This window comes from Clavelina lepadiformis, chromosome 5 (assembly GCF_947623445.1).
Source record: "Clavelina lepadiformis chromosome 5, kaClaLepa1.1, whole genome shotgun sequence".
Taxonomy (NCBI): Eukaryota; Metazoa; Chordata; class Ascidiacea; order Aplousobranchia; family Clavelinidae; genus Clavelina; species Clavelina lepadiformis.
Window position 1 is genome coordinate 20,741,838 of NC_135244.1, and position 22,604 is coordinate 20,764,441.

Consider the following 22,604-nt stretch of genomic DNA (forward strand, 5'->3'; position numbering starts at 1 on the left):
GCATCAGCGCGCAACAACAATGCAGAGATAAATAGATTAAAAGATTAATAATACTTAGTATAGTGATAAGTGATAACTGACAAGGTATAATGTAGGTTAAAAGGTTTTTTCCTCGGGCTGCGATGATTTACGACATATTACCACAACTGCCAGTGACAGGGCTAATCGGCTCAGTAGAAGATGATCTCATGGAGCAGGTCATGGAACCGACTTCTATGCGACTTCAAGTGATTTTAATGGAAGCCGGACGCTCTAACCCAGGGGTTCCCAACCTTTTTTGCTGCTCGTACCCCTTTGTCAGGTCAGAGCATTCTTCGTACCCCCAAAAAAATTCTGATGGAATTTTTCATATATATATTGCTAAATTAAATTGCTTTTATAGCCCAAGGATCTTCGTACCCCTTGATGTTCAATCTCGTACCCCCAGTTGGGAACCCCTGTTTAACCGCTTCGTTAACAAACAACATGAAGCTTTTGCAGATCGATTTACAGACTGAACAATTACAACAATAATTACAACTACCTCCTTTTGCTTATTTTTTTGTTATTTATTCTTGACATATAATTACAGTATTAGGTTACAAACTTACAATATTGTTGGTATCATTATCATTATTCTTATCATTATCATTTCACTGTACACCTGAAGAAGCAAGCTCATGCTTGCGAAAGCTCGTGTCGAAAAATATAAAGTTAACCTTAAGAGTGATAAACTTAATCCTGTTTCTTATTTTACTTTAATATTATTCTTAACGTATTACATCATTTGGTGTCATGTTTCTACTGAATTTTAAAACAATTTGTTAAACTTTGAAATATTCTTTCATTTATTTATCTCTGTTTCCACAGCAGACTACAATCTTTCTTAAGTTGTCAAAACTCAATGAAACGTTTTGACCTTCTTGCGTGTTATCAAACCGATTCAAAAAAATCGCAGTTGGCTGTAGCCGGAAGCTATTTTCATGTTCGCGTAGGCAACAACGGTCCCTTGTTATGTTATATGTCGCTTTTTTGGATCTATCGGCACTTATTTCTGCTCGAAAATTTGTGTAACAGAAGTTCCAGTTTTAAATTCTTAATTACAGTAACATAAAATCTTATGTGACGTCATTCTGAGTGTGTGACCGCATAAGTCACTTTGATAAAAACAGGCTTCATATCGCCGGGCTGTTCTGATTAACTCTAGTCTTTGCTACAACCTGAGTTATTCACTTGTATGTATTTTTATTCGTGAATATCACACGACTCGTTTCATCAAATGTTGATAACACAATAACATGTCGAGGAATGATATTGCAGTGACAATAATTCGAAAATGCAGGAAAAACAGAATTCAAAGGAAATTCCACGGATTACCGCCATCCGTGGAATATACGATTAAAATAAAGGCACAATGAGTGCAATATTTACACCAGTTAAAACACCTATCATTACGTAAGATAACTCGTCAAAGAATACTACACCAACCTCAAATTAATACAACTCGAAAATATGGGAAAAAATACCCAAAGGTTTCAGAATGTCGCCGCGATTTTGCGCCAAAAACTAGGGTGTTTTGGACAAACTTGTGGTTGGCTGCTTTGGTCACTACCAACTCTTGACAGGAAACAATTTCGATGATAACGCCATAACCACTTCTGTCACGTCATAAGTTTAAAATCCACTACGGATAAACCACATTGGAAAATATAGGCAACACTAATTCGGATAAGAAACACTGAACGCCAACCACTACAGGAACCTCAAATACTTTGAAGAAATCATAAACTTTCTTAACTCAGGCTCGGCTCGGAACTTTTCCGGCGCCTCCATCGACATCGTCTCTCATTGATGGTATTATCGGAACTATGAAGTAGTAACTACGTCGCGTTACCATCACGCAACGTCAACCAGCGACGACGACGGAGCGAAATTGGTTTCGGTGACGTCGCAGGGTATTGTTATGTCACTTGAGTTTGAGTTTTTCTCGAAGATTCCTTCGCTGTCGCTGCTGTGCGGATGGTCGTCGCTAACTCCGCCCTCGCTGTCTCCGCAATAATCGGACACGGACAAGGTTCCGTCCCCTTTCCCGCTCCTCGCTTCAATCAGGTAAACCGAGGAAATCCCAGAATCCTCCGACTCCGCTCGTTTGGCGTGCTGCATCCGCTTCTGACGTAACGTCGTCATTTCGTCACGACTGATGACGTCATCAAAAGCGTCGGCCTCTTCACTGGGGTCAACGAGTTCGTCGGCGAGGAGAAAGCTCTTTGCCGGACACTGCAGCTGCACCTCGATTGGATCTTCAATCGCGCTCTCGAACGCTTCCTCCAAAGCGCGCTCCTCCGCTATAGGAACAATGACGTCACTTCCTTTTGGGAGGGTTGAGCTTTGTCGGCGGATGAAGGGGGGAGGATTGACAAGTAGGGGGCTCCCTTCGTGATCCTGGTAATGGATGAGGAAAACGTTTAGGAAGACACATGAGGGGGGAAGATTATTTCATATGTGTTATTTATGTTAAAGGGATTGAAGCAATTACTTCGTTGTTGTTTGAATTTTCGTTTGGTTTGACAACGAAGCTCGTTTCGTTCTCCGCTTTGCTGTTCCACATTATATTCTGGAATTAGAAAATAAATCCTTAATTCACTGCATTTAAAAATTGCATCAACATTAACAACAAACTAGAAATCAAGAAAAAAATTGCAAGCTATAACATACAAACAAATAACCAAGAATCACACAACGCGGCAAGCAAAATAAAGATCTTACGTCGTTCCTATTAACGGAAGAGTTAAATTTGCCGTCGTTCACTTGCAGGTTGTTCTGGTTGAGAAGAGCTGTGCCGTTCGACCTGTAACCAGGTCCCCTGCCGTTGCTTTGGCCGCCAATGGAGAGCCTTGCCTGAAAAACGAAAGAAGATTTTGTGCTCGGGTCTACTCGTTGTTTGAAAAGTTAGGAAAAATGTTTTGATAATTTGATGGTTGGCCACAACAAGTCTTACGTGTTGGATATTTTTAAGGTTTGTCTTTTGCGAGCGCTAAAAATTTATGCAACGACTTTTAAAGAATAATTTCTAATTCAAATAAACTAAAATACTGTCGCCTGCACCTGCTGGGAGGCGGAACTATTGAAACTTGTCAGCATGGTCACTGACGATCGACTGCGCTCTCTTCTTCCCTTCTGTATCTCGACCGATAAATTGAACCGGTCCCACGCCTTCCTGAACTCGGCTTGGACCTGCACAACAATTATTTTCTTGCGTTTTATTCTTAAAAGCAAGAGTCGAGTCCAACAATTTATCTCTAATCGTGGATATTGAACAGAGTAAATAAAATGGATAAAAACGATGGAACAAACAAACCTCTCCGTTACAGAAGCAGTAGATGATAGCCACAAAAAAGCCCTAAACAACAGCATTGACGTCATGAGCGTTAAAATCGTTACTTATTTGAACTGACCAACCGAATAAAAAAAAATGTTCGTTTTCATATTTTTTCTTCTTGTGAGCGAATTAATTAGACTTGCAAACACTCAAATCTCTGTATTTGATAAAACCACTAACTACGTCAATACCACGTCATTGATACGTCATAAAGAACTAACCTGAAATGAGTTGAAGAAGAGATCGAAGTACATCCGGATGTCCCACCAGATCCCGCTGTGGATGTTCTCCGGCATCCCGAGGAAGACGATCGCGTGGACTCCAAACATCGGAATGAGAACAAGAGTAGACTTCGCTAGTTTCCTGGAGGAGAGATGAGGAGGAAAGTTGATAAAAGATGAGAAAAGACTCGACCACGTTTAACTTAACAATGCTGCAATTATTTTGCCTGTAACCAAATAACTTAACTTATGAATTTATGCCTAAATATAATTCTATAAATTGGGAAGAAATAATTTCGCTGCATCGTCGCTTAACTCAACAATTTTCGGTCTAAGCTATAAACCGTTGGTTTGTTTCTAAGTTTTTTAGACTTACGTTTATCAATGTTTTTATCATTTTAATATTCCGCCCCAAATCAAAGCCAACTGACAGCAACAATATTTCATTCGTTGAAAGTGCCGCTAACTTTATTGCTTCTACCCAAAGTCGTTTTCTCTCTTATCAACAAGCAATTTTGACTCTGAATAATCGAACTTACATGTACTGTGTCCTATTATCAGTTCCTCCGACCAAACCTCTCTCCCGCATCTTGTACCAGAGGACTCGGATGATGTTGAGGAACAGAAGAAAATTGATCTGGAGGAAACGAAACGGGAATTCGGTGAAATATCATCCACCCATTGCAATGTTTCAAGCAGAGATGTATTTTAACCGTTTCCTTTTTGTTAATGAATTTCGATAAATACGGTTCAATTCAAAAATATCCCCACATTTTACTCACCACGTTGGCCACCACGATTGGTCCGTTGTAAATCCATTTATACTCAGAGACTGCAATATCCCAGCAACTGCATAGAAAAAAAACGCCGTTAGTGGGCGCTAACGTAACGTAAACATGAAGACGACCAACTATTTTGTCATAATGCAACCTACTAACCCGGTGTCATCCAAGGTGGCCCGCACCACGGCCCACGGTATAACAAATATAACAGGAACTCCTAGAAAAGAATTGGGTTGAGTTTGTCGAAGTGGTGAAAACCGAAAACTGAAAACCGCAGCAAGAAATCGTAACTTACCCCAACCAGTCAAAATGAATCTCCACAAGTATTTCTTATCGGAGAAAAACGCCACGAAGATGAGACTGTGCAGGTAGAGCGCCTCCGCCAGAATCCAGTAGTAATTGGTGGCCACGAAGTAGTGGAACAAGGTCATCACCACCTTACAGCCGATCTATGACGTTAAGAACTGGAACTTTACAAAACTTCTAGCCGCGACCAGACAAAGAACCTTTGCTGATTTAGGGTTTGCAAAGTTGAATGACAATTTTTTAAACGATTTTGGCGAAAAACAATTTTTACTCTCTTATTATTGGTTAAAAATGTGCTGTCGGGATAACTCAAAATAGACTTAAATATCCTTAGACGTTTGAACTATAATCGAGATCTTACTTAACTTACCCGATAAGATGCAATCTCGCTCGAGTTATCGCTGTTATATCCGCTGGAATCAATGCTCATATCCCCGCTGCGGACGTCCATAATCCCCGATCCATAATAAAGGACTCTGTCTTTGACAAATATGACAGCAGCACGAAGAATAAAGGAAGCAAATAGATGCATGTGGATGTAGTTGCGAGTACAATGGAGTCGCCTGGTGACAGTCAGAGAGTAAAACAAAGACAAATTAATCTTAAAATACTATTGCAGTGATTTTCTAGCAGGGTTAACTTGGCCAAAATCGATAGTGACCTATAATGCGCTAATGCACAACATCAAAAGACTTGTTTTGTTGTTGTGCTAAAGAAAATATCTCTTATAATACCGGTATTTTCTTCCTATTTATGCATTGGAGGGCACAAATTCGGTGTTTGGTGTCCATATTAGGTTTTTGGGCAGCAAAAAAGCCTCAATTAAAATTTATGTGGTAAAATATTCTAGGAAGTTGAACCCCACATGCGCCCGTAATCGGCTTAAGTCCAACCCCAAAATTACGGGCATTCCGAATCAGTTAATCATCGCATGGTATGAACACGAAACTAGTTCACTGTACACTTCACGAAAAAATTTCCCTCTGTGCATTCCTTAAATGGAAAGCTATTTTGTATGGCAGTCTTTTTGCATAACTGCTGTAAAAGCATTCGCATATTGCAGAAAAGCTAAAATGCCAAACACTGTGACGCATGACTTTTGCTTTAGCCACACGATGATGCACTAGAGCTGCAAGCGGCAACACAGTGGCGTCAATGCTGAACGTGACAGACGATGTATACGAACAAATCACATTTCCCACAATTTCAAATTACTTTTAAGGTATTAAGCGTTATACTTAGGATAAACTTATGGTAAACGAACTCAGTCCACACAGAACGGTCAGTTCCAGCTTGAACACCTTACTTGAAATATCCAAGAATGCCCATCGCAAATATGAGAGCGACCAGCGAACAGGAATATCCGATTGTGTAAAGTAGAATGAGACTCTTAATCTTTGGCTGTAAAGATAACAGGTTACTTTCACACTATAGACATCACATTAATTACTCTTGTTTTCACAAGTTGTGGCGCTATTTTTACGAGCTGCTTTCGTTTCAATTTTGCTTAAGAGATGCATAAATATGATGAGTTTAGTTTTGAAATCCGCTAAATAATAATAATAGTAAACACTACATGAAGTTAGTGAGCGCTAGTAATAACTAAAAAGTTAAGCGAAACTCACACGATCAACCATGCGTCCATGCAGTGATTCAACATGCGTGAATACGAGACAGAAATCATGCAAATACAACGAACTCAAGAACATTCAAAAGTTAGTAAGAAGCAGACAAATAATGAGATTACTTCTGGCTAACAATAGTGGAATACGATATGTAAAATATGTAGTTGGCGAAAAAATCAAATTATGAAACATACTTTGTATTATCATGGAATTTTTAGTTATGTTGTGAGTAAAAACGTTCGAAATGATGACGAAAGGTATTAAATTTGGCAGCATTTGGTGCGAGAAGCACGTGCTGCAAGCAAAGTTGGTAACTTGCATGCGGCGTGCCGATAAGTGCCTTGAAATGCGAGCAAAAATGAGAAGTACGCAAGTTTTAAGGTGCTATCACTCACTTAGCGTGTCTGAACACTTGATAAAAAGTGCTTAAACGGACAAAAGGAATCTTTATTGTTCAAAACGAAACATGCAGTAAACGAGAGACAAGGTCATCATGACAAATCGAAAAATAGTCTTCAACTCACATCGCCGTCATTTTTTATTTTCTCAATGACGCTTGCGAGGTCTGGGTAGCGACAGTCGTGATAATCTGTCCAGGTTTGGGTGCCGTTATTGGTGGTGGCCCATTCCCCCTGCGGACTGCATATGCGCTGCACCTTTCCTAATTACAAAATACAAAATAAAGTTGCAACAAAAGCAGACATCTCTGCAAGGTTACGACACACTTGGATATATTGTAACCGGTCTGTTCCGTCATAAATGATGACTGAATGCCGTTATCATTTGCCTAGTAATTATTATTTTAAAGGTAATGGACTTTATAGAAAACAGAAGTGCGCTCAACAGGTTTTAGTCAATAACAAAGGATGCTCCTCCGGTGTTTTAACTCGTTTTACTGAGCCATGACCGGTTTCGCGGACCCATGCGGTGGGATCCATCAGGGCAAATTATAACAATAGAGAAGGTTTTTTGTCTAGTTGGTTGGCAGGTTATGTCAAGTTAAACGCAAAATCAGTGGATACCGGCTTTGTATGAGTTAATTTTGAAACACAGCGACCTAAAGCCGGTGTCCAGGAAGTCCAATGTTCTACTGTTCACGCTGCAGTAAATTGTTTTTCTTTTGGACGTTTGACGCAACGTCGAAATGTAAGCATAGATGCCGACGCGGCAGTTTGATTGAAACTTCCTGGGTTAGCATATCGCTATCATTGCATTTGCTATGCTGAAAAACATATTTTTGAGCGCGTTGAACAGAGTTTAACAGCAAAGGTGTATCTGAGAGTTCAAACACACAACACACTGGACAAAACTTGGAAACCAAACGAGTAAACGGGATCAGAAACCACAGCAAAGATACAGCAACTACTAAACTACTTAGTTTACCATCTAATTAAGCTAAAAGAAAAATAACGAAAATAAAAACAAATTGTATAAAGATGTTGAAAGTAGGAAGATGTTGGAAGTGCGACACAAACAACAAAGGTCAAACGCTGGAGAATATGTCGTTTATGCAGACATTTCAAATGTCTCTGTTGTCATTTTCTATACCAACACAACAATGTTGGCTAAGTAACAAACTTCGTGTTTATTAGAATTAGATAAGCATTGCATGTGGCACCAGCGTTTTGGCTGTTTTTTCCTCTGCATAAAAATATTCTGATTTAATAATAACTCTGCTAGTATTTTGTACTCAACCAGTTAGTTAAACCGAGTTTAAACACCTAAGTATAAAAAACAAACGCACACAGCTCGTACGGCTAAGTTTCGACGGCTTTAAAACATACAAAGCATCTCAGACAAAGCACTCGGCATCTACACAACCGAACATAATAACTACAAACTCCCAACCAAACGCTATCAGCGTCCAAGTCTACTTATCTACCACCTAGAGACACTTTCTTACATTTTCTTCGTTATTCCAAGGCAGACCAAACCGAGGACAACGCGAATAATCGCTCCAAGTATGATTTGGGTCAGAAGCTAACTTTTGCCACGTGCCATCTTCGGTGCAAATTCGAGTCAGGGCGGCTGTCAAGCAAATTTCGATTTACCGGGCAAAATTTCTCGATAAATTGTCAATTATGACGATACACTACGCTTTTTATTTTTTGCAAAGTGGGTTGTGCACTGTACTAATCTAACAATGAATTGGAACCTTGAAGCGTTCTGATTTTGTCACACAAAAAAACTTGACGTAAAATTTCATTCAGATGCAGACCAACAGCGACCAGGTAATTTTAAGCAATTTCAGAATTAAGTCGAACATGCAATTAACCAACCTTCGTGATCAAAGTCCGGTATATACTCCGGACATCTAATGGACACCGTCTCGCCAGGGGGGCTATTCGGCCAGCAGGTCAATTTGTCCCATTCCCCTTTGCAGTAATTGGTGAGGTAATTTCCTGTAAAAAGGATGAAAATAACTTTAATTTGAACGCATGCGGACGGTAGGTTGACGCTCTGTCAGCGTTATGTGAACTTGCAATGAACGATTCACTATATTTTAAGAACAATGCTGGAAGCCAGACCGAGCATTTACACTTAAACTTCTCACATAGTCCCACAAAAGAAGCAAATAAGCAAGCAAAGTCAGCATAGCATAGAAATGTTTTGTGAGTTTTACCTTCGGCGTCTTTGGGCGCCAAATCGTTCGTCAAATCCCGCTGACATTTCTTCATTTGTGTCGCCAGAACGTCCAATAGCTCCTCGGTCGTCAGCAAACCGTCGTCCGCCATCGTCTATTGTGACGTAACAATTATAACAAATCTGGGGCAACAGCCTTATGTTTACACTACTCAACTGTTGAAATAAGGTGAACTTATCAATAACGGATTGCACAAATCAAACTCGTACCAATGAAATATGAGAATGATTTCCTGTTTTATTACGTCATAAGGGGTCAAACAAAACGCACAAAAACGCGAAATTTTGAATACAAACATAGTAGTCTAATTTGGCCCCAGGCAAGCCACAGTCAACCTATATTAAAGTGGTTGATGCAAACAGAAAAAATAGATTGCTAAACGTATGACTAGCGGTTACTCCAAAATTCGATACGTGTAATCTAAAGTTTAGATTACTTTATACAATAATCGTTTAGATTCTAAACGACTATGAAGCAGTTTCTGTCTTCCACTTGTCCTATTCCATTGTATAAAGGCCGTAAACCGATAGCACCTTTAAGGTTAGCAATTTCTGATCTTCCGTGGAATCATAAAAAGTTACACGATCCCGTCGTACTTGCACCCACCAATTTTATACAATTAAGGTATATGAGGAAATCTTTCAAAAAGTCAACGAAACTTTCCCTTTCCTGTTGCAGCTATTAGATGTTAGACCGAACAATTAGCTACCTAGACGGCTATGACGTGTAAATATCTTTATATTACCGGCTTGAGGGCGAGGTTTCATTTTCAGTAAGCTCATGCTAAGCAAATTTTAAATAATTTATTTAAGACATTCGCATATGAGCACGAGTTGAGTGATTTTAATCGATTCTAAGATCGCATCTGCAAGAATAACTATTTTAAAAGAATACAAAATCTCATAAATAAGAAAAATCATCGTTTAAATATTCGGCGCATGTAAGTGAAATGCCACACATTGTCGAAATAATAAAAACGCGGATGCATTTTCATGAAATGAAACTCGGTCGTACAATGCCTTTCGTTAATAGCTATCGCATATTGCAAAAAAATGAGGGTAGATTATGTATTACATACAACACACATGCTTGCTTTAGAAAGCGTAACTCGGGCTGCGACTATCGTTAATCAAACTAGGTAATACCTGTACACAGTACTTTGTTAAAATTCAAAAAAAGGTTGTTATATGAGATATCAGATAAGTACAGTTATTTATCTGCTACACTCACAAGTCTGTTTTCTTTGTTATCGTGAAAACGATACTACATACTTGTTTTCGTAAAGCGCCAGTACAGTAGCAAACAATATGATTCACCAAACACTCAATGATAAAATCTTCATTAAAGTATAAAAATTAAATTCGATATTAGCAACCACAAGATTTAAACAACAAGCTTAACAAAAACTTTAAGTAGATAACATATCTAACGAATAGTGTGCGCGATTGACTGGGAGAAAAAACTGTCAGTCTAGACAAGACAGCAGTATATCAAGTTGTCATCGCAAAGCGAGATGTTCATAATTGGTTTCAAATTATAAATGTACGGTACAGTGTACATTGATACGAACAAAACAAGAGTAGGCTATGTACCACATAGACAACAGGTATCATAGCCAACACAAAGCGGCTAAATGTCACACAGGTTCGTAAGGTGAAGCAAGCCAGTCACTACAAAGTTGTTTTCTGAGTTGCCATAACTTTAAGTTTTGTTAACTACAGACGCTTTGTGTAACTTAATCTTGAAAAGGCACGGCGTGCAAAACAAGATAAAACTACACTCTAACTTCTGACAAAACAGCTGAAACTCCACTAGTCTGGCTAAGGGCAGTCCTACTGATATGCCACTTGCTCAAACCTCAACTTTTTCATATCCTGTTGCCGAAACATCGCAGGTCTTTGGCGCCGAGTACTCAAACCACGTGTTAACAAGTTGTCTTGGTCAAAGTTAAATTACAATCAGGCTTCTCACCAACGTAGGCTAACTTGTTACTACCAACAAGCAGTAGAACAAATTTTAACTTAATCGTTGCCTGAGTTGTGCCTCCAATGTTATATGACGGCATATTTGCGTTTGTTTCTCACAATGCTCCGAAAGAGATGCTCTTTTAGTTTCTTTATTACAACCCTGTCGGTTGATCTGATACTATCAGAAACAGTCGGCACTACTCAACAAACGCCAGAGGAAACAGGAACGTTGAGAAATGAATGGGCCGTGACAATTCTCACTGATATTTTACAAACAAGCTTGCTATGCCAGTCATATGTGATTGGGCCAGGATATTTTCAAAACATTGATAATATCCTAAAACACTTCACCAAAGCGTTACTTTGCACCGCGTCACGCTTCATGCGTTAACGATTAGGTAATTTCAGACCTGGGTACGCCGGGTTCCCATAAACAAGTTTTGTTACCCACTCTGTTTAAAACAGGTTTCATTTTTAAGACTTAAGCATGAGAGCAACCGTACGTCACAAACGTAAGGTGCCGTAATCCAGTGGTACAAGCATACGGTTAAGCTAAGGTATGTCCTGTATTCTGACGTCATTAATCGTCACAATTCTGTGTTGGGCAAGTGGTTACAGCTGGTTTAGAGTTAGCTACAGTGGCTGCCTGTTTAACGGAATTAGTAATACGATATTTAGCCCGCATGCGCTATTTGCAATGACTTCATGTGGATTAACCAAAGCAAAGTGGCAATTTACGCTCAACTATGTTATTCATTTCATTTCAAAGTAACCGGGACGTTACACCACGAAGTATCCTGCGTTTCGTCCAACTTGGATAAACTTTGGATGACATCATCACAGCGAAATGTTTGTTGGTGCTGGGAACTGGAAGCAATTGCCCGACCGAAAGCAATTTCCACATGTTTGCGGTTAGGTCCTTTGCTTTTGTACAAGAAAATACGCGGAAAATTGCTTTGTGGAAAAACGAAAAAATGGGAGGCAAAACTAATGAAAAGGTTTGGTAAGGTTCCACGAATTGTTACGTAATATATACGATCGTTTGATAAAAGAACAAACACAACGTCAAATCGAGACCAATCGGAAGCAATTATAGAAAGGTAAATTAACACAAACATTGTTATACCTTTCAACAATTATAGACTTGATTTAGTTAAGTTGGGTTACGTAATAATTGATTTCAACTTAGCATAATGACCAAACAATAATCAATTTAACCGGAAATAGCTTATGTGCTTAACAATTCGCCAAAACAAAGCAAACCAGTGAGTATAATAAATCTATCAATAAGGACTTCTAAGTTAAAAATCAATAATTGTTATTGCTTAAAACATACAAAAATGATCAAAGCAGATATAGAATTCTTAACAACGCTATAGACTACACCCCATAGTTTTGAAGTGTCTCAACAAAAACCAACGTTCAAACCGTAAGGTTAAATAAAGCAACTAAATCTCCACGAAAACCTCCCACTTATCAATAGGATAATCCTGTAATTCTAAAGATTACAGTTCATTAAAACCACACTTACTTAGGACAGACTATTATAAGCTAGAAGCGGCTACTGTGTTGTTCCAGCTGTGTCCTGAAGGTCCATTTTTTTCGTCAAAACAAAATAAACAGAATGGCAAAACCACGCGACATGTCGAAAACTATCATGTTTCTTTAGTCTTCACTTGCTGACAATGTAGGTAGAAAAGAGAGTCCCCAATGGCCTGTACGACATGATAAATGGTGGATCGAAAGGCTGGGAACAGCAAAAAATATAACGAGTTTCAAATGCGTTTGCGCTACGAGTGCAAAGATTTTCCGCTATTTTTAAGTTCGAGGGAAGTTGTAAACCTATTTGAAATGTTTGTCGTGACGCCTCGTTTTATAATTTCCACTTGTGAGCAATTGGCTGCCGCATACGGAAGGACATGGTGAAGTCACATTTTGTGGCTTTATTACGTCACAGAGAGATATCACTGTCGGTAAAGTGAATTGAATATTTACAGTCAAACTTTGTTGGAATATTCACAGTTGTATTACCTCGAAAAAGAGGAACAGAAATCAACTGAGCACAATGGCAGTCAGCCAAAACTATGCGATTATTATGTCATTAAACAACCTTTATCACGTTTACAAGCAGGACAAGACAAATTTATCTGCGTTATTTTGAAATTTATTAATAATTAATTAATCCCAATTTAAAACCATGCTCTTACACTCGTTCAAGGTTAAAATGGCAATGGCCGTAAGAACATGATTTATCACATTAGCACATCCATTTTGCGTAAAAGCTACAGAAACTTGTGAAATGGGAAAGATTAACCTGAAATATGAGAAACACAAGTATTTTTCTAGTTTCAAACTTGAATTTGAACGATGCGAACTTAATACAATGTGGTATAGCAACGTTGGACCTAATGTAATTTCGCAGCATAAAATCTACCTGTGGGAGTAACGCGAACCCCCATTTTAAATTTAACACCTTTAGCCCTTGACCCATATATCTTAGCCTACGTGCTATTTCAGTTTCAGGTCCAGATCTATTTATATAAAGCTGACGTCACTAATTGACTGAAAGGCAAATACCGGCGCAAAGAAAATGAATTTTAACTTGTCAAGCAAGTTATGACGTAACTCAGTCGAAACTTACTTTGTGGTATTGGTGGAATGAACTTCGGAATTGTAATAAATGTCATTAAGTACTTTTCTAAAAGTTACATAAGATTCACAGCAACATCCAGAAATGAAGCAATTCTTGTAAACTGTTTATTATCTTTGCAATAACATGTTCTCGTGCAATTCGATTGATTCCTTCTGCTCGATTACTTAATAAAATAATAATTAAATAATCGACTCAAAAAAACCTTCAACCTTAAAATTATCGATAACAAATACGCCCTAAATCAGGGATGTCCAACCTTTTATTAAAGTGGGCCGCATTGTCACTTGAAATAATTCAATGGGCCGCAGAACCTATTAAATTTCAAGAAAAATGGGTACATAAAGTACATATTTTTGGAGTGAAAACGACTAACGGGCCGCACAAAAATCTCAGGCGGGCCGCAGTGCGGCCCGCGGGCCGCAGGTTGGACATCCCTGCCCTAAATACATCGCGCTGTTCACTGCAGATTGCATTCATTTTATCGATCTATTTTATAGCTCATTGAATCTGTAGTAATTTGCAGTTATTCCCAAGATAATTTTACTGCTATTTCGTGGGCCATTGATCTACATTTTACAGCTATTTCATGGATCAGCAATCATCTCGAATAATAGCCTATATTTGCAAAAGATGGTTTGATATTATGAACATAACTAGAATCTAAAATCTAAATTTTTTGAACTCATCAATATACCAACAGCACCAAACTGTTCCAAGTTTCTTAACCAACAAAAGTAAGTTTATTCCCACGATAAACTCACGAAATTTCTTTCAAACAGCAGCTTTTAAGCATTTCAATGAAATTGTCATTAGATAAAAAACTTTCGTTATTGAAACATCACTTAAAGTAGAATGCATTGTTACGCAATAATAGGCACAATCCCCCACAGAGACGGGCTCAGCATGACAATAAAAATCCCTGATGATAGATCTAAATTATTCTGATGAAGGACATTCAGGCCTCAGTGATTCTATTGTCTGCTAAGTAAACTACAAAAAGTTAGTTTTATCAGAAAATGAAATGATAGAGCGTCAAGGAATTGGAATGAAAACGGAACCAGCTAGAGTGAAAGTACGACTTCAACCCCGTCGGGATGCGATTATTAAAAAAATGGCAATAAAACAAATTGGTTTTCTTATCATATCTATAATTCATGAAAACGAATTAAGAGACATCAGTCTTTTTTTGTTATTAATCATCACACGCATCACTGTAAAGCTGTAACGTGAAGAATATTAATCATGGTTCGGCATTTTGCCCTCTGTGTACTAGGGCTCGTCTTGAAATATTCATGGGGCCTATTAACATTAACGACTCGTTTGTGCCACCTGACGGAATAATAGATTATAAATATTATTACATCAGGATAAGCCGGTCATTAATCAAACATTTTATAGAAGGATCTTTGATGACAAGTAAGCAATAGGCCGAAAGCCATAATAATAACATGCCATGTAATTTCTGTTCGTTTTGTCATTTTGACGTAAGGGTATTGTTACGTGTTGGTCAAATCTGCTTAGTCTTGAGCTTAATGAGATTAACAAGGGTTTACTTCGGGTCACCAGTTGTCTTAAAAGTTTACTTGGGGTCAACATTTCAAGGGCACTATTACGTAGTTGTATATAGAACTTATTTTATAAGGACGACATAAAAGATAACAAATTAATAGTAAATCAATGTAAAAATAATTCGTCTATCCCGGTTAACGAAAAACAACCCCGTTGTCGTTCTTGTGGGTGTGGGTGTAAGGGGGATTCGTTCAAAGCACCTGAACACGTTTGCTTCATAAATAACTGTCGCAACTGCGCCTTTAAATATAGATTAATGAGGCGGCGAATGTAAAATACTTTGTCGAAAACCGCTAGAGTTTCAAAAATCAATCTTTTTGTAAGTGGACGCGTAATAGCGTTAAGAATGGCGGGAAGTATTCACGCGAATTGTCAGTAACGTAATGTCAGTGACATATTCAATTAAATTAAATATTAAATTGTTTATTGCGGAAGGAAAAGTTAAGTGAAAAAATAACCACGTAAAGTGGTTATGCGCGTTGCAAGAATCACATTCTCCGAACTTGTAATTAAATTAGCGGCCAAACCTTTGTCTAAAAATGATCGCGCTCAAGCATAGCGTCGTGATTTACCAACTTTAAAAATACTTTTGTCGATGACAGCGCTAATTACATCATTACGTCAAACTTGGAATTTTTAGTGTTTTGCCCGAACAGGTTAAAATAAACCGACAATCGAGAAAATGAAATTAAACATAAAAATGTCCAACTTGACAGAAAAATTTCCAAACTGTCATTTTTTGATTGTCTGAAAATCTTAAGAATTTACAACGGTCGTAAGTGACTTATAATTAACACGATAAGCCGTTCGTTATTAGAAACATATCAATGAGATTATGTCATCAAAATCTAAGTTAGATCACGAAAAATGACGAAATTAATTTAAAATACAATTGCTATGAAATATGAAAAAAACTGATTCGCTGTAAGTTGTCGAAGTGTGACTGGGTTGGAGCAAAAAGAACGTATAATATTACAGCTGTCTTCAACAGCTAACAAACAATGACGCGATATGGGAACAATTTTTAACATTGAAATTCTTCAAAAAAGAAAATTGCATGGAAATTTCAACACCGCAACAGTCCAGCGCATTTCTCACCAAAACCTGCTAAAAACCCCCGCTTCAAAGCTAAAGATCGGTTTGGTAAGAATAGGATCAACAACCAACTATCGACGTACGCCGGGGTGGATTAAGAGAACTAAAAACAACGGACTATTCATTAATCACCCTACAATTTGGTCGCCCGGAAAGATTCTGATAAATTACAGGCTGTGAAAATATCCTGGTTGTTAACAAGTTACAACGTGAAATCCAACTGTGTTTAAATGTGGCAAAAACACGTTGTCTGCCTTACAAGGTTAAGCATTCTAATCTTACAGATTTGGCAACAACAAATTTTCCTCCTTTGCGTGAAGAACACTACACTATACGCTGTCTATCACGGGCAGATAACCTGATTTTATGCATTTTTAATCAGCTCATTTTAAGCACACAGAATTTCTTTCTGCAGGGTTATTTGGGAAAAAGAAGTTAATGGGACACTTTTTGTATATGGTGTAAAAAACAAGTTAAAATGATAACAAAAATGGTAAAGTTGGTACTTTTACTTTTTGCACATCATTTGCTTCCTTGATATAGAATTCAGATCCTATATTTTATAATGACTTGTAGGCCTCTGCAAAGATAAATCTTGAAAGGGGAAGTAAAACAGCGGGACGCCAAATGAAAAACCCGAAACAACATTCGCCTTCATCATCATAGACACCGGCGTGGCGAAAGTTGCGAAGTGGCGAGCGATTGAAACCACAAATCCCATAGCAAATGGACGGAATGAAAGATACAATCCATTGGTAGTGAATCACCAAAATGGAGTAATAACTCACAATACGAGAATAGATTGCCAAGGAGTGCGTTTGTTTGATGTAGCTTTGAGAATTGGGAGAATTAAGAATGGATTTGAGAATGGATGCGATGACATTATTGTTGTGATATGGTTGTAAATGAAATAAAGGAAAACATCACTGCTTTACCACCAGTAGCAACACACAAACTCACACACAACAGCATATGCATGTCTGGCATATCAGGGTCGCTTTGTTTCAGCGTGTAGTGCAGCTAACTGCAAAACGTTCGTTCAACAAAGTTTTTAACCAAACGTCTAAAACCAGTCAGTTTCTTTTAGTCGATGGGGCAGAAGCTGAAAGAGGAAAGAAAACAAATAAATGATTGGGTGCCTGGAATGGGGTTATATGAGGTCAATGACGTAATCGTGAAAAACAAACAAACTCAAGAATACCAAGAAGATTAGAAATTTTGGGCAAATATTTCTGTAAAATGAAGAATGAACATCTTCCGATAAGATTCACTTTACCAAAAATCGATCATTCGGTAAACACAAGTTAGCAAGACTTCTAATCAATTTAATCCTTGCGAGTACTTCTCATCGCTGTGGATTTTTTGCTCCAAATTACTCACACGCGTGCCACAGACACATTATGGCCACTTGGTTATTTCAGGGTTTCCTCTGATAAACAATTTTCTTTTTTTGTGTTGTTATAGTAACAGTTACGGTTGAATGGACCGATACCAGTGTCCGGATTCACTATAGAGAGGTTGAGAGATGAAACGGATTGGAAGAGATGGAAAAGGATTTGATTATACTGTACACTTGCTAACTCAGACTGACGATGCATGCAAGAATGATGTCATTTTTTTCATAGAACATTGAAAATTGTGCCATTCACCTTAAAATTTGACGTTCCAAAATCCTGGGATACGTCGAAAGGAAAACAATTTAAGAAAAATTTTTATTATTTCTTGCACAGTTTATATTTTAAATTTCCAATACCTGGCATCAAATTTTTTTACATTCTACTCATTGTTCTAACTAGCGCGGTTCATAATATAAGTGTTAAATGCTCTTACGCATGAGATCTCTAGCTTTGGTCTCGCGTTCCAACCTGTTCAATTACCTAAATGACTCAAATACTTATAGAAATCCACGTAGTTCCGAAGCTATGCGCGACTGGATAACGCTGTTTGTCTCTTATCATTACGAACAGGTCAGGGTTTGGTACATTGAGGCCAGATCGATGAGGAAAAATACATCTCCACACATTGTTATTTGCGCGTGTCAGTTGCCTTCAGAAACTACATCAGCAATCTGTCAGCGCTCTATTTTACAGTGTGTGGCCACCGACTACTGAGAACAGTCGTGCTTTTGACAAGAAAGACAACTTTGTTTGGATAAATCTCCTATAAAAAGACAAAATGCTCCGTTTCATTCTGACAAGAAGTCATCTGAAAGAGCTTGTTTTTCCTCCTCCTACCATAAAAGGAAGGAAAACATCCGCGCATATTCTTACGCGGGTGGACGTCCGCTTAAAACGTGCAATTTTTCTGCAAGCTGTTGTTTTTGTTAAGCCGTGTACAGGTGTATACGGCATTGCGTGACGCGGACGTTTCTTTCTTTTACTTTAACTGAAAAAGCTAATGAAGGGTTCCAAAAGTCAAGATGCTGACAGGATTAGGTCCCTGTTAAGTCATGTGTGGCAAAATCGACAGAATATGATAACTTTGACTTTAAACCCGATTCCACTCTCACAACAAGTCGAAAATAATAAAAGCCCAATTTTCGGCTGTTTTAGTTGAGTTTTCGATGGAGATGTCAATCTAAGAACTTATCAGTCAAGATCTCATTTCGGTTGTTTGAGGATTCCCGAAAAAATTTACTCTCACGAACAAGACACAGCCACAAACAGGTCATTTTCTACAATTAGGGTTTTTATTTATAACAATATTTACAAAACGTATTTAAATGTACCAGGATTTAGCACGACAGTTATTCTTGGTACCCACTTGAAAAGGCGCACATGGGTAATATATATAGTCGGCCACCCAGCATGATCTACAAGGTAATTGCAAATACCAACGGGCAAGTTGTTTGTGCGAAAACAAGCACAATCATTAAATCAAAAGACCATGGGCTCATCCCAAGACGATGGAACACTTGAGCTCAAGAAAAAGGCACCGTCAATTACGCCGTTTTCACATATCTGGTGCATTAGACAAATATATAGACGTTGTGCCGCCTTTGATGATAATTTGGTTTTGGCTAATCGAGGAAAAACAATTCCGCAAAATCTTATTGATTTTTAACGTGTTGTTTATAAATATCTCGGCTACGTAGAAGTGCGATAAGCGCGGTCTGGTAATGATCATGTAACTTCATCTGACACGTTATTAAACTTAAAGGTGTCATAAGAGCGAAAAATATCACACAGTTTAAAATAGTTCGTTTTAAAACGTTAAAACACCAAATGAGTCGATAACCACAGAGAACGTCTGACTTGGCTGATTTCTTAAGTTACAAGTAAGGAAATACGCGGTGCACCCGCTGATAACATAACACCACTAAATGCCAGTTCCTTCAAGCAGCCTGGAGACCAGGGGACGTGATTTCATCATTTCATCTCATGTAATCGAAGCATCTCACACATTTGTGGGAACTATTTATACTCTGGGGTAACTGATATTAGGAGGACTGGGCAAAATGAACTGAAGTATTTCGAATGATTTGGATTAACAACAAACGACCGCGTATCCCTTGTCGCTTACGCGGGATAATCCTAATCTAAATCCTCTGCTTAGTAGGGCTCTGTGTCTGTTTGACGTTCCGCATATAACTCACGCTCTGAGAACTTTCTACAAAGTTGGTTAAAAAGACGCCTGGAAGTAATAATAATAATCAGTAAATTGCGCGGAATAGTTGTAACGCTTTTAACGTTTCTTAGCGCGCCCTAATTAGGCTTCCGCGCAACAAAAACAAAATTATGTTTACTGTCGCGTGTCGGGGATGAGAAGGGGGTGAAAAACAACCCCATTTCTCGAGGACGGGTTTGTGGGAAAGGAGTGAAATCATCCCCATGTAAAAAAAAACTCACCCCTAGATCGATCAGAAAACTCCAACTGAGGCGATTCTAAAGCTGGGTAACCGATGTATCCGTTTCATTAAACAAATCGCTAAATTTAGACTCAGGATGTTTGAAAACAAATTAAACTGCGTCACGCCTGGTAGGTTCCCCAAAGGAAATAACCCACTTAGTTCTCTTGGAACCGCAACTTTTTAAGAAGAATTCAATTATTTCTGCTTGTCCCGAAAAGAAACAAAGTCGAAAGGGCGCTATCATTCAACGTGCGCAATTACGTTTGTTTACAAACTTTGAATACGTGAAAAGTAGAATTATTTTTGACAAAATTTAAACGACGATATCATCGCGATGTTCGTTTTCCTACGATGTACCAAATGACGATTTCATGAAAGACCTCCCCATTTATAAAAGATGACATTCGCAGTAATTAGACGTCGTGTATGGCGGCACAATAATAGCGAAGTGATTAATCTTAACTTTCCATAAAAGCGTCTGGCAAATAGTAAGAATAAAATCGAGGGTGGGATTGTGACAACAGAGTTCAACCGGGTCAGTGACTCGGTCATATCCGGCATCTGTGCTTTCTCAAAACCAGCCAGAAACGATATCGTAACGAAAATGACATCGCTAAGTAAGTGTCCGTGCTTTCCTTTGGCTCACGTTATCAAGGGTTATTTAAAGGTCGCTCGTCCGCTCGTAGATCAACCACGATTAATGATTCGTAAAGTGTTGTTTGAGCATAAAAACGTGGTTTGGTTGAAAATTAGTTGCATACGCTTTAAAATTGGTTTTTTGTTTTTGCCCGTGGGAAACGAATTGTCGCGGTGGAAAATATATAAACGTTATCACCAAATATTAAAAAGTGGAGGAGGAAATTCCACTTTGCAAAGAAAGAATTCTAAAAATTTGTTAAGAAAAATACAAAAATATTTTTCTAAGGAGCGATTATAGCAAACATAATTTTTTTTGGCAAAATATTTTGAACTTCATTAAAATCTTTCCTTAGTGCAAAAGTCAAAAGTGGAAGTCAAATATCACAGGGAACGACACCAACGGGTAAAAGGTTAAAATATAGCATCAGCATCGCAGCCGTTAATGAATGAACACAAGTTCCGATAGACTGAAATTCTACTGACGATGGAAGATCGCGCAATAAAAGAAGATTTTTAAGTGAATTTACGATTGTGTTTTCAACCAAAATCAAACACCTTCAAAAACTCACCTTTGGTACGGAGAGGGCAAGCACGAACACGAGGGGAATCAAACAGCAACTGACGACGCAAATGATAAAACAATCGACGTTCCTGCATTGGGCTAGTCGACTGATCGTTCCCTGTAAAAACATACGTCACCATGACATCATCACGTCTTGTTCTGGTTGATAATTAAAACTTGAATCGTTATGCAGCGAAAATGTCAAGGGTTGACAGTCTTGGAGCGAAGATAACAAAGAAAACGCGATGTTCACAACACAAACGACAGTTGATTCATTTTTGACAGAAAATATGCGTTACACGCAAAATAAACATTGATCTAAGAAGGTTAGAACCTTACTTATGTGATTAGGCGCCAATCTATTAGTATATTTACATACTATTTCACAAGAAAAAGAACTTTAAACGTATTGCTATATTGAGCATATATGTAACCGCATATAGCTGAGATTTCTATTTTAAACTGCAAGTTACAGTGTTTGTATAACATTGAAAAAATCGATGGAACTCGCTAAACTGGAAATTTGAAAAATTTGAAACTGTTTAAAATGGTTTTCTAATTATCTAAAACTCATTAAAATAAAAACATCATTAATTATCATTTTTCGTGATCTCTTCGAAGATTTATTTATTCGTATAATATTACAACGTTTTCGTATTCAATTTAGTTCATTCATCTAAATCAGACGCATTTCCTGAATTATTTAATACACGATTAATTTTCGATAGTAATACCAGTTCGACAGTAAATTCCATGTTTTTAAAATCAACCAACGGATCATTTTCTATGTTCAAGGTTATGAATTATTAATTGTAAGAACTTTTGAAGCCAGTAATGTTCTATATCAAAAAATGCATAAAAACGAATATTAAGTAAGAACAACTCTTAATATCTATTCCTTCTTGCAAGGATGCTGATTGTGATGTAACAGGTAAAAATGTATACAATCTATAACTTAAAAAATAAAAAATAAAAAGTGAATATCACATGAAAACGATTTTCAACATCTACCTTCAAAGTAAACGGTTCCTTCTTTTTCTTCTTAACTTCTTTCGCTACTTTCTCATTTGCTTTCGCTTTAATGGCAAACATGACTGTCCGGGTTCGGTTCAAGTTTATGAAAATACTCTGATAACCCTAATGGGCAGTGTATGGTGCACAAACAGTTGTTCGGGCTTCAAAATACATACTTTTAGTAAATTCAATGCCTGAAATTGTAAAATTCAAATTCAAACTTTTCCTGTATATTTCACAGAAAGTGCAGAAAAGGTTTTGGTCAGTAAACAGTTAAAGTAACGATCAGTTATCTCGTCATCTTAACAGCTATTGGATA

At 37.9% G+C, this 22,604-nt stretch overlaps 1 protein-coding gene across 2 annotated transcripts; it reads right to left on the reverse strand.

The window, feature by feature from the left end:
* Window positions 1–1,210: 1,210 nt before the first annotated feature.
* On the reverse strand, window positions 1,211–22,501 carry LOC143459710 (parathyroid hormone 2 receptor-like). Of its 2 annotated transcripts, none has more exons than XM_076956957.1 (17): window positions 22,283–22,501; window positions 21,279–21,389; window positions 8,916–9,030; window positions 8,572–8,694; window positions 8,196–8,320; window positions 5,974–6,068; window positions 5,038–5,230; window positions 4,657–4,810; window positions 4,518–4,578; window positions 4,362–4,428; window positions 4,119–4,216; window positions 3,580–3,721; window positions 3,338–3,379; window positions 3,085–3,213; window positions 2,746–2,877; window positions 2,516–2,593; window positions 1,211–2,421 (listed from the first exon to the last, which is right to left on the reverse strand). In XM_076956957.1, exons 1-17 carry the CDS (start codon window positions 22,361–22,363, stop codon window positions 1,876–1,878), a joined length of 2,292 nt encoding a protein of 763 aa, XP_076813072.1. In that variant the 5' UTR covers window positions 22,364–22,501; the 3' UTR covers window positions 1,211–1,875. The 2 variants fall into 2 exon arrangements, with proteins under 2 accessions (XP_076813072.1, XP_076813071.1); XM_076956956.1 differs by lacking the exon at window positions 8,196–8,320 and adding an exon at window positions 6,817–6,953 and having other exon boundaries at window positions 22,283–22,500.
* Between the last annotated feature and the right edge of the window lie 103 nt (window positions 22,502–22,604).

Coding starts and splice junctions, on each gene's coding strand:
- LOC143459710 (XM_076956956.1), bottom strand. CDS start 22,363: ATGTTTGCCATTAAAGCGAAAGCAAATGAGAAAGTAGCGAAAGAAGTT. Junction 9,031..21,278: donor TTGCCCTCTCCGTACCAAAG/GTGAGTTTTTGA, acceptor ACGTCACAATAG/ACGATGGCGGACGACGGTTT. Junction 6,069..6,816: donor AAATAAAAAATGACGGCGAT/GTGAGTTGAAGA, acceptor TTATCTTTACAG/CCAAAGATTAAGAGTCTCAT.